Source organism: Nicotiana attenuata, unplaced genomic scaffold, assembly GCF_001879085.1.
Source record: "Nicotiana attenuata strain UT unplaced genomic scaffold, NIATTr2, whole genome shotgun sequence".
Classification (NCBI taxonomy): domain Eukaryota; kingdom Viridiplantae; phylum Streptophyta; class Magnoliopsida; order Solanales; family Solanaceae; genus Nicotiana; species Nicotiana attenuata.
In genome coordinates, this window is record NW_017670373.1 from 833,718 (window position 1) to 846,354 (window position 12,637).

General features: G+C 35.7%; 1 protein-coding gene across 1 annotated transcript; it reads left to right on the forward strand.

The window, feature by feature from the left end:
- Positions 1–151: 151 nt before the first annotated feature.
- Positions 152–9,732, forward strand: LOC109238540 (endoplasmic reticulum-Golgi intermediate compartment protein 3-like). Its single transcript, XM_019405017.1, has 13 exons — positions 152–539; positions 3,464–3,537; positions 3,784–3,867; positions 3,993–4,073; positions 4,521–4,601; positions 5,405–5,497; positions 6,039–6,218; positions 6,332–6,399; positions 6,797–6,848; positions 7,663–7,716; positions 7,801–7,893; positions 8,368–8,434; positions 9,087–9,732. Exons 1-13 carry the CDS (start codon positions 398–400, stop codon positions 9,176–9,178), a joined length of 1,161 nt encoding a protein of 386 aa, XP_019260562.1. The 5' UTR covers positions 152–397; the 3' UTR covers positions 9,179–9,732.
- Positions 9,733–12,637: the final 2,905 nt, after the last annotated feature.

The window sequence follows — 12,637 nt, forward strand, 5'->3', positions numbered from 1 at the left end:
ATATTTGTTGATTTGAAAGTTCTAAATATTAAGATTCTTACCTAATTTAAATAAGGAAATATTTAAAAATAAATTTTTTGTTGATTTCAAATTAGTCAAAGTAAGTACTCCAATATAACAATGTGGATGCATTGACCAGATGACCATTGCCTCTATTATCAAATCATTTGTTGAATCCAAAGAATCTTCTCCTCTAGTACACCATATAATATAATATAAAAATCCTCCGTCCAAGTAAAGCCCCAGGCCCAATCGTTAAACCCAAGGCAACAATTTTGCTCGCCGGCGCCGGCGGCGTACAATCTGATCTGAACCGGAGATAGCTTCGGAGCTTTTAACGTTCCGTGTTTTCAATTGATGTAAAAGTTCGGTTTATGTATTAAGGTAGGCGGTGGAAATGGAAAGAGTGTTCAGTAAGCTTCGGAATTTGGACGCTTACCCTAAAATCAATGAGGATTTCTATAACCGTACGCTTTCCGGCGGTATTATTACCCTCGTCGCCTCTTTAATTATGCTCGTTCTCTTCGTCAACGAGCTCGGTACGATTCCAACATTCCCATCTCGAATGTTCCTTTCTTATTGATTTATTAATTAGAATGAAAATAGAACAGACTTGACGTAAAGGATTTACTTAGTGGTGCCAATTAGTTTGGGATCGAGGCGTAATTAATTGATTGGTTCTCTATTTCCATTTTGTCTTCAATGGCTTTAGAAACTTCCAGAACTACAATTTGGTAATGTGATTTGTACATTTATATGATTTATGCTGTGCGTCATTAGTTGCTTTAGGGAAGTGTTATGTGTTACTTCAGAGGCGGATCAAGATCTAAACTTGTCCGGTTTAACCTCTATGGTTCTTAACGCTGAACCCACTGCACTTTCAGAGTATCATATTTTTTTGAAATTCTGTGGATTTCGCACATATCTATGCTCTATGTTAAAAACACTGGATCTAAGAACCAAGGCTACTGTGTATAAACAAGGGAAATGATTGTCTATTATTACACCTATCCCATCTCTTCTAAACCGGTGAACAAGGATTTAGTGAAATGTAAATAGAGGATACTATATGAATGACTGAGGCTAGTTGTGAGATTGTAGTTTTCGATAAGGAGCTGTGAGATTGTAGTTATGCAATGATATTACATTGTTATCGAGCTTTTAGTGGTAAGTAAGAGAAAGGATCTCTTTATCGAGTAGGATTGAATTACATGAATCACTTTTAATTGGTGGTGGGGTTTAATGGGATTGACGAATTATATTCTATCTGAGAAACAAGTAACAAGTTTAAGATGATATTGAGGATATTTTTCTCGCAAGCTCTCACGTAAATGTGCTGCAACATCCAAGTAAGTTATTGTGTTGGCGTTGCAGTGCAAAGTGGATCAGAAAATATGTAAATCACTTTTTTTACGCTGCAGATTTACTAATTGCTTTAGGCAGTGGTGTGTTCTCTATTGGACATTCATTGGGTACTCCCAGGATGGTGTTAGTAAATTTAACAAGCTGGAGGTAAGGAGGATTTGAGCTAGATGAAAGCACCATGGAAAGCTGGCCTGTTTTGTTGTTCTTGAACGATTTGGACTGAGCGAAATAGGAGGATGGTTCAATGTGAAGACTGAAGAGTTCAAGAGATGTAGAGAGTTTATTTATATTGTTGGTGTAAAGAAAGATATCCTTTTTTTTGTATAAGGCTTGGTAAGAGGTCAAGAGTAGCCTAAATAAAGGTTAGAAAGATCCAGAGTAACCTGCATATGGGTGTGTAGTGGAAATTAGCAGTCACCTATTATTTTTGCATTGTCCACTTGCTAGACAACTGGGGAACTTGTTTTTGAGCATTTTTGGGGCCAATTGGTTGATGCCACTGTCAGTGAATGATCTTTTCTGCTTCTAGGTGGTTTGTAACTGCAGTAAGAAAGATCTGAGAAAGATTTGGAGAACTCTTCCAGCATGTATATGTCGGATTTTACCAAAGGAAAGGAATCAAAGATGTTTCGAGGGCAAAGTTATAGCTGTACGTACTTTAAAATATAGATTTTTATGTTTAGTGATATCTGGTGCTGGTTAGAAGATGCATAGACTTCATTAGCTCATGACAACATTGATATTTTGTACAAGAGGACTCCATTTTTGTAATTCTCAATCCGGCTTAGTGCTATTTAGTCTATGTAAATAATTTTTTGGCTTGCTCGGAAAAAGAAAGAGGGGCCTACGTATGTGAGTGTACATTTTACGATGACGTGCATATGTTTTGCACCATTTTGGTGATTCAGTACGACCGAATTTGACTTGTTTGTCCAAAAAAGGTGCAACTATCATCTCGAAATATGTTGACAATTGGCTGAAGTACTTTCTAGTTTTAAGAGATGAAGATGATTGGAAGTTTCCACAAAGAGAAATGTTTAATCTCAAGGATTTAGGGATTATAGTCTCAAGTTTCTGGGGATTACCATTTACCACAACTCAGCTTTAAGCTCAATAATTTTTTGATAGTTAGCTTTAAACTTCAGATCCAACGGTCAGCTGATGTCCTAGATACATGGATAGCAGTTTCTGACAACTCCTAAACATAGATGCCCCCCCCACCCCCCCCCTTCCTCCCCTTCCCCCTTTTTCTTGGACCTTTCACTTTTGTGGACCTTTTCTGCTAAACATGCTACTAGGCATGATAGGATGCTCAGAGAATCTTTCTTGATAAATACAGAGTTTCATAGAACTTGCAAAGGTTTTATTGTCCCTATTTTGAAGAAGTATTTCATTTGCATCTACTATTACTTCATGTGTGCGAGTGCATTAGTAACTGATTTTATTCATAATTTTTTCTTAGTTTAATCTTGTTTGAAATTTTTCTGGTTCTTCAAAAATGTGAGCTTTTCTTTAAAAACTTTCCATGGTTTATAGTTGTTCCAGATTTTTTAAACTTGAAGATCTTTATTTTAGTTATATCATACTCCCTCCGTTCCAGTTTATGTGAACCTATTTCCTTTTTAGTCCGTTCCAAAAAGAATGACCCCTTTCTAAATTTAGAAACAATTTAGCTTAAACTTCCAATTCTACCTTAGTAAGGGCAGCCCGGTGCACTAAGCTCCCGCTATGTGCAGGGTCCGGGGAAGGGTCGGACCACAAGGGTCTATTGTACGCAGCCTTACCCTGTATTTCTGCAAGAGGCTATATTTTTACCTTAATGAGAAGCTTTTATAACCACACAGGACCCCTTTTTGACTTGTTTAGGACCACAAATTCAAAAAGTCTTCATTTTTTTCTTAAACTCCGTGCCCAGTCAAACAGAGGGAGTATATGATTTTGAAGTGAAAAAGCATATATCACAACATAGCTACTCCGTGGGTTACTTCAAAGCTCGAACACCCCCCTGTTCACATAACAACCAGAATTTTTTCTTGATTAGAAAAATGGCAACCAGAATTTCTCATTCATTGATCTTTTTCCACTTCTTGGTTTGCAGGATTGTATATCCACAGTTATACTGAAACACAGCTCATTGTAGATACTTCAAGGGGAGGAAAATTACATATACATGTAAAGTTCACTGCCTTCTTAAGATGTCAATTAAAACTTCATAATATATGATCTCTGAGAGCATTTTTTTTCCTTTCATGTTTCAAGATTTTATGCTTTCTATGAGAATATTGATTTTATCTTCGGCGGATATAATAGCTGAAAGCCTCTTTTCAGACCAGTATGCTTTAGAAAAATCTGCCTGTGAAACTTAAGTTTTCTGTGGCTGTAGATGTAGACTTAATATATCTTTTGTTCTTCAAGCAGTTTGATATCACTTTTCCAGCTGTTCCATGTTCGCTGCTCAGTCTTGATGCCAGGGATATTAGTGGAGAAGAACATTTTGACATAGTATGTGATCCACATAATCTTCCATTTTTTTATTGTTTTTTCTTTTGCTTCTACTATAATTATTATGTTGTGTTTCTTCTTCTCAAAAACTCATGTTATTTTTTTTCACTTCAAAAAATTTGCAGCGACATGATATATTCAAAAAGAGGATTGACTCCCATGGTGCTGTTATTGAAGTCAGACAAGATGGAATTGGTGCTCCTAAGGTTTGTTGGTGATTGATACTATATGTTTTTCAGTATTCCACTGCTTATTTATCTACTTATTTGAATATGAAGCCTATGCATTCATGAATGTTTTGCAATATTCCTCTGCTTGTAGTCCTTATGATTCTTCTGTGGAATTCCGCATTCATGATATAATACTTTGCTGCATTTTTATGGTGTAAGCTATCTTAATGCTTTAGAGAATAGTGATGCCTCATTATGATTCACTTGCATGGTTATACCTAATGTCCTTCCATGGGTGTCGTAGTGAAGGGCAAGTATGCTGTGTAGCCTGGTGATTCAGATCTCACATTGTCCTGTTTGTTTTATTCTAGTTAAGATTTACTGTATGCTTATACTTCACTAACCGTACTGTGTTCTCTCTCTCTCTCTCTCTCTCTCTCTCTCTCTCTCTCTCTCTCTCTCTCTTGTATTGTTCCGATGTAGATCGAGAGGCCTTTACAGAAGCATGGTGGCAGACTTGAGCACAATGAAACATACTGTGGTTCATGCTTTGGTGCAGAAACGGTACTTTTCAGCTTCAGCTAGGCTTCTATATTTTTCCTTCAATTAACTTAGATAGTTGCTGGTTTTTAATGGTATTATTCTAAACCCATCCAAATGTACATTCCCAAAATGGTTAACATGAAGTTGCCATGATAACAAGGGAGGGAGTAGCCTAGTGCAAAGGGACCTCCTTCCCCAACTGTGAGGTTGGGTGTCTGAGCAATCATTGGAGCAAAGTGGGAAGCCACTATTTGACTTTGGGGCAGGAAGGTCTGGGTGCTGCTGTTTACAGTACTAAAAAAACAAAAATTTCATGATTTGTTATGATTTATTACAACTAAAGAACCTTGAACTAGTAATAAAGGGTATGTTTTTATCACTGTTGTCATTGCAATCACCTAGTGAACCACTTTTGTTGAGAATGAATCACCCAGTGAACCACTTTTCTGTCAAAGCTTGTTCAAAGGACCGAAATTAGTGGTACCTATTAATTAAAAAAAAACCCAGAAAGGACCGAAATTATGATTAGATGGTGCTAGATCAGTATAACTACTTGGCCGACATGAGCGTGAAAGAATGGCCGCCACTATGAGAATGAAATGGTTTTTATTCATTCCCTAAAATCACTCTCTGGGTCTCATTTTCTGAGTCAATTGGTTTCTTTTGCTTCTTTGCTGTCCGTTCTCTGGAAGGGAGGCTGCTGCAGCTGGTCTGTGTTTGAACTCTTATTTTCATTGACAGATTACCAGTTTATCCCTTGTAAGAACATAGTGCCAAAGACTACATTCCATATATTTTACATCTGTCCCCCATGTCTTTTGCAGGCAGATGATGAATGTTGTAATTCATGTGAAGAAGTTCGTGAAGCATATCGAAAGAGAGGCTGGGCGATAACAAATACTGATTTAATTGATCAGGTTTACATTCATGTTCAAATCATACCTACTCTTAATTAATCCACGGTGGCCACTTTTTCTAGCTGAAATACAGAACATTAAGTACATAACAAAGAGTAGGCACATTCAATTGCTTGTTGACTGTTATTAGCATGTGGCCGTTGACTTGAAAGGCAGAAAAAAAATTGCTGACAAATTTGTTAATTTATTGTTGTCAAGTCATTGACAAGCTTATTTCAACCAGTTTATTTTGTGTTAGCTTGTTGCTTCACCGCCGTAAGTAAGGGGTTCAGGGTAAGTTGGAGACAGTCCAAATAAATAGTGAAAGAGAGTGCACAGTAAAATTGTTCAACACAATATAGTGGGAAGGTAGAAGTTTCTATTTCGCATAGTGGAAAGGATGAATAAAATGGAAAGCAGCAGAGGACATGCTAATAGTTTTATTACATTTATTTATGGCAGAAGGATGTTGACTTGGAACCAATGTTATTAACCTACTTACTCATCAATGGTCATTCTTATTATTATTCTGATGTTGCTTATTTGATATTTTAACTTGTAGTGTAAAAGGGAAGGTTTTGTCCAAAAGATTAAAGATGAAGAAGGTGAAGGATGTAACATCCATGGATCTCTAGAGGTCAATAAAGTGGCCGGGAATTTTCACTTTGCTGCTGGCAAAAGCTTTCACCAGTCAAGCTTTCAACTCTTCGAACTGATTGCCTTACAATCAGATACTTATAATGTAAGATGCCTTCTAAAATGAATTACTTATAAAAATAAATTGTTGTCTTATAATTTTGATCTATTTAGGAATGTTGACCAACACTCAGTTAACATTTTTTTTATGTCATACAGATCAGTCATAGGGTAAATAAGTTAGCTTTTGGCGACTCTATTCCTGGAGTTGTAAATCCACTTGATGGGTAATTTCCTTACTCTCTGCAGACTACTATATATCGCCTTTTGCCCCTAACTATAGTTCAAGGTTAACTTGCAGTTTCCTGGGCATCTTGAAGTTTAACATGCATTTCCCAACTTCTGTGTCAAGCTTATTTACAAATTGCAATTAGCACTTAGGAGGAAAACCTTTCAGCTTAGAACATTGGTTGTCCATGTAATTACAATTTGACACATTCGTCTTTCTATTCTTGCTGAACAGCAATGTTTAATATATTTTCTTTATGTCTATCACATACCCTCGATCTCCTTTTCCACCCTCTCCCTGGGGAAATAAAAAATGGAGAACATATCATTTCCTTTCTTATTTTATCTTTTGCACTTGTATATTGCCTGAGAAATTTTGGTTCTTTTACCTTTTAGGGTTCACTGGACGCAGGAAGCACAGCATGGAGTGTATCAATACTTTCTAAAAGTTAGTGTTTGTTCTTCCTTTCTGCTTCTTTCTCCTCCTGATTTGCATGCATGTGTATTCTTGATAAATGTGTATCTATGTTGGAAATTGGCTCGAGGCAGAGAAGGAAATAAAGTAACATAATTGAAATGAAAAAAGGACCATGTACAGGAGAAGCATGTCAACTCAAGATTGTAAATGTCAAGTGTCTATGAACCCAAGACTCTTTCTTTAAGTGTAGGTAAAGCTGTGGTAGGATTGAAAATTATGTAAATAATTGTAAATCTGGCTACCAACACAGCTTTTTGTGCCGATGAATATACTGTTACCATTCTCCCCAAAAAAAAAAAAAAGGAAAAGTAAATAATTCAGTAGTATTTTAAAAAATAACCCACATGGCTGAATTTGTTGCATAAGTGAAGCCTTAGTTTAAGACCAAAAAGTGCACTGTAAATCTATGCTGATTGCGTGTCACTACAGTGTGTAATTACTATAAATCATTAATTAACACCTTGGAAGTAAATCTTAGTTGCTATTGTAAAAGCTAAAGAAACATATAGAAAAATAGAGGAAGCAAATTTTATAGGAATTCATTTTCATGCTTCGTGGTCTGCAAATGTTGTCTTGCCGGCAATTGGCAAGAGTTATGTCAGAAGACAATCACCAACTGTTGCATCGTGCCACAGAAGTACAGAGAAAAGCACAAATGCGACACGACAGATGAATATCTTCTACCTATACTGTGATTTAGATAGAATCAATTGGCAAAAAACAAACTTTCTGTTTTCAAAGCTGAGAAATAAGAGTTTGCTTAGCATGTCTGCTGGTGTTTCAGGTGGTCCCTACAATATATAAAGGTTTTAGAGGCCGTACTATTGATTCAAATCAGGTATTTTGTAGATCTTTTTGAGGGGAACATTCTTTCTTGGATTTTTGTCAGTTTTGTAATATGAAGGACATTGGTTATGTATAGTTCTCAGCGACCGAGCATTTCAAGAGTTCAGAGATGGGTCTTTTCCAATCACCTCCTGGGGTTTACTTCTTTTATGACCTCTCTCCAATCAAGGTAAAATCTTCTGCATTTTTTCCCATTATATTCCCCTTTCTAAGTTATTTTCTAAATTTATACAAGTAGGTCTCCGAAGTGATGGATTTGAATATAGTTGGAAGGAGTTTCCCTTGTTTATTATATCAATAAAATATCCCAATTTGAATAATCACAATCATGAACATGCAAGCATGAAGGTGAAAGCTTCCCATGAGAGACTACGAGATATTTGAAATATGGTTAAATGGAAAAAGTACAACGCAGGATGTGTGATAGCCTGGTAAGGCACATTACGAGTTCGAAACTTGCTGTGAACCAAAAATGATTAAGGGAAGAGGGGTGCGCCTATTATCCACCGAGTTTTGAAGCCGATAATAGTGCAGTTATCGGTTATTAAAAAAGAAAAAAGAAAACAGTTGTTTTCCCCCAAAAATGGTAAGATTTTCTATGGGACAAGGTGGATTATTCTTCCAATTTGGTTACTTGTTGCAGGTGACTTTCACGGAGCAGCATGTGTCATTCTTTCATTTCCTCACCAGCGTTTGTGCAATTATTGGAGGTAACTCTTTGTCCGATATAGTATTCAGATGACCTTTCTTGTATTAATGTTACTCGTGATTGTTGGAGGATTATGTCATTCTTTGACTTCCGAAGGGAGGTAGAATATGAAGTTCTTAATTTTATGCCCCCGTGAAGAAATCAGGGGGAACTGAACAATTGGAAGATCTCTTTTGAGCTGCTCTAGAGAAAATTTTCCCTCTCTTCCAAAATGCAAACAGGAATTGGTTCAAGCACCAGATATCAGTTTTCCCCTCATTGGGAAATATGCTTGATTTGCTTTAAGATTGACTGAGTTACATTGCTTTTCAGTTTGCTCTTTATAAATTGTGAAAATGGTAAATCTGAAAAAGGGCATATATAAAAATGGGAGAATGTCTATTGTTTCACGCCATCTTTCTTTGCTTTATATAAGATCTGGCAACACTTCATTGTGAGTAGGGTGCTAAACAGAAATCTGTCCCCAACTTTGATTATCGAAATTTTGCTTCCTGTTTCGTTTCAAATCAACAGGGTCTTAAGTTGTTGCCCTGGTCAACCAAGTGGTGAATGTTCATTTTTTAAAATCACTTTGTATATATTCTTTGCTTCTCAGTGTTAATTTCGTACAACCAACAGGATACTTACAACATTGTTCTTACCATTTAATTCAGGCGTCTTCACAGTTGCTGGAATAGTAGATGCATTTATTTACCATGGTCAAAAGGCGATAAAGAAGAAAGTGGAACTCGGGAAGTTTGGGTAATGACATTACTGCAAGCTAGCGCTTTTATCATTCTTGACTTCGATTTCAGGTCTTCAGCAGTAGCTAGTGCATACTACTGGATGTTTGTTCATTTCTCTCCGTCCTTGGCCCTTCTGATGGTTTTGTTTGGTTATTTATTATGTATAAGCCTTCCAACTAAAAGGAAGACATATGCATCAGGTTTATAGGGTAAAATACGTTAAGAAGGGCATAATTCCACAACTGCAGAATATGACTAACTTCTGTATTTCCTGCTGCAACTCATTCTCATTGTGCTTCGTATTTCACCTGTGAGTTAGATGATCTTAGGGATTGTACTTCTGTTCAAATGATAGAGATGATCTTTTTTGTAGCTTGGACTGAATTTTGCATACCCAATTTTCTTCCAGAAACTGAGAGTAAATTGTAATTGTTGAGTGGTACTAGTTGACTTTTGTCCAGTGAATTGTATACTTTTAGGATGTCCACACATGACCCTGAATGTTAGCAGCGTACAATCGGCCCATTGATTCATAAATGCAAGATTCTTGGAGAATGCGATTTTCAGTTTTGTACTTCTTGGTACATTCAGTCGGTGTCGATGGTTTGATTTGACCAGCTATTTTATAAAATTTGTACCTTATCTATTTTTCGGTATTATGTATAACAAAAATTAAATTTTTCGAAATTGTCCCATTCATGTTGGTTTCTCTTCGTTAGCGGTACGGTTTGGTTAATTTTTGGTATTTTTTTAATGTCATGTAACAGTAACTAGTAGAAGTACAGCGCAATAATACATGTACTTTTGTAGGACTTCGCAAAATTTTCTACACTTTTAGTTTTTAAAGGGCGATAAATTAAGAAAACATAAAAGATCGAGAGTATAGATTCGTCAATTATTCTACAACAACTGGAAGTTCCAACTAATAAGAAGCCTAATGAACCTAAAAAAAGGATAAAGGCCCAGCAGAAATTACTTATTTTTCGAGACCCCGTTATAGTGAACGAAACTAAACAAAGACAAGAAAAATATAAATTACACGAGTGGAAAGATATTAACCAAGTTGTGACTTAAGAATAAAAAATATAGAGGATTAAATATTCAAAAAGAGAAATCTAAATCATACAAAAGGAAACTTATTTAATACGTTGCAGTTTGCTACTCATTGATCCCTATAATACCTTGTGTCTTGCTAGTGAATATGCTGAAACTAATTTAGTTTCATTAGGAGTAGCAGAATAGGTTTGGGAATTGAAATTTTGGGTTTTAATTACTTGTTGACTTGTAACTGTTTTCATAATCAAAAGTTAATGCTTATCATTTTTAAATTTAATATGTAAATATATTTTCACGTGTAAATTTATTCGGTACGGTTTGGTATTTTTTTCGGTTTATTTTTCATAAAATTAAAAACCTACCCGAATTATCGGTGTTGTTATATCTTTATATAAAAATCTACGATTTTATTAAAAGAAATCTAAAAATCGGTTCGGTTCGGTCGGTTTAGTTGGTTTTAAAATAGGAATTTTTTCTTTCCTATACACTATATGAAACCTTATTACCAAAATTGTCATTGTTTTTAAAATTACCCGCCCTAAATAAGGTTTGCTTACAATTTATATACAATACATTATTAGTGCCTTAAATTAAGACATTAAATTACACCCTTTTCCCTTTTTCTCCCCTCTTCTCATTGAATATCTACATAGACTGTTTTTGTTGAATATTTATGACTATGTGAAACTTTTCACCTAAAGTAGACAAATTTTAATAAACATGATTTCAACGACGATGAAATTATCATCTGTTTGACAGCTAAAATAGTAACGTGAGTATAACTTTATTTAGTATGTTCCTACAAAGTATCTAAAACTTTAGTTTTTAAAACATTATTCTAGGAAAAAAATAATTGTTCTAGATGCCAAATAATCAGGAATTTAGGTCATCAAACGCCTTAAAAATCACGTTTGAGTTCTAATCATAATTTTTAAGCCATTACAAATGTGTTCCTAAACATGGTGAATTTTGCTATTACCTAGGGAAGTCAAAAATGAATAATAAATCCTTTTATTTTTCCTTTTCCTTTTTTTTTCTTGAAAGTTCATACCCCCTTCGTTTCAAATTAGACGAGGTAGTTTGACTCGGTACGGAGTTTAAAAAAAAGAAGAAGACTTTTGACACTTGTGGTCTTAAAAGCTTAAGGGGTAAAAGCTTTATGGGGCCATGACATTTGTCTGGTTATAAAAGCTTCTCATTAAGGGTAAAATGAAGAGTTTAAAATTGAATTATTTTCAAATTAAAAAAATGTGTTATTTATTTTGGAACAGAGTAAAAAGAAAAGTACATCATCTAATTTGGAACAGAGGGAATACTGTTTTTCCCCAACACTTAAATCTTAATTCTGTGTCATCAGTCATGTACAACACTCTTAACAAGAAATTCATTCTGTGAATAAATAAAAGAAAAACTATGAATGAGTGACACAATTCAAGAGTTGTTTCTTTGGGGAGTCTTAGCTCTGCCTTCTCTCTAAACTTAAGACCTCCTCTAACAACTCAATCGTCACCTTTACCCTAAATGGACATAGATTCAGAGATGACATTCATTCCCCCCAAACCACCCGACTTAATTACCAATGATATTACCAAGACTCCTGGAAATCAGGAAAACTCTTTTAAAAACCAACTCCTTAAAGGAACTGAAGAGGCAGACATCACTTTCGAGTTAACCGTTCCCCTTCCCAATAGCAATAACACTGATTCGTCCATAGGAGATCCAGTTGCTCCCTTGTCCGGGAATGGAAAAATCACCCTCTCTCCTGAGGACAAAGATCGTATGTACATGCCTTGGAGATATTCCATAATCATCAAATTACAAGGCAAACGAATTCTCCATCAAACACTTAAAAAAAGGTTCAAGAACTGTGGAAAGTAAATGAAAGTTTCCCTCTAATCGACCTGGGGACAGACTACTATATTGCAAAGTTTCAAAAACTTGAAAGTATGAACCATGTCCTACAAAATGGACCATGGTTTGTCTTTGGTTTCTTCTTATCCTGTCAGAAATGGAAACCAAATTTCGTGGCAGTCAATGCTAAACAAATATGCACTGCTGTCTGGGTCCGGCTACCCAATCTGCCTACTGAGTTCTATGACAAAGTCATTCTTCAAATGATTGGTAACTCTATCGGTAGATTGTTAAAAGTGGATGCCTGCACTTCCTCCACCTTAAGGGGAAGATATGCTAGGCTTTGTGTTGAGATGCCATTAAATAAACTTGTTCAAAAATTTTTACTTATAGAAGATCATAAACAAATTATTGAGTATGAAGGAGACAAGATACTTTGCAAGAACGGTGGCTCTTTAGGCCACACAGTTGGCCAATGTTCGATGGTGGTAAAGTCATTACACCAAACAGGAAAACCTGAAGATAGATCTAACCTATTGCAAGACACCGGAAACTCCACTAAAACAAGCAAT

Coding starts and splice junctions, on each gene's coding strand:
- LOC109238540 (XM_019405017.1), top strand. CDS start 398: ATGGAAAGAGTGTTCAGTAAGCTTCGGAATTTGGACGCTTACCCTAAA. Junction 3,538..3,783: donor GAGGAAAATTACATATACAT/GTAAAGTTCACT, acceptor TTCTTCAAGCAG/TTTGATATCACTTTTCCAGC. Junction 4,602..5,404: donor CATGCTTTGGTGCAGAAACG/GTACTTTTCAGC, acceptor TGTCTTTTGCAG/GCAGATGATGAATGTTGTAA.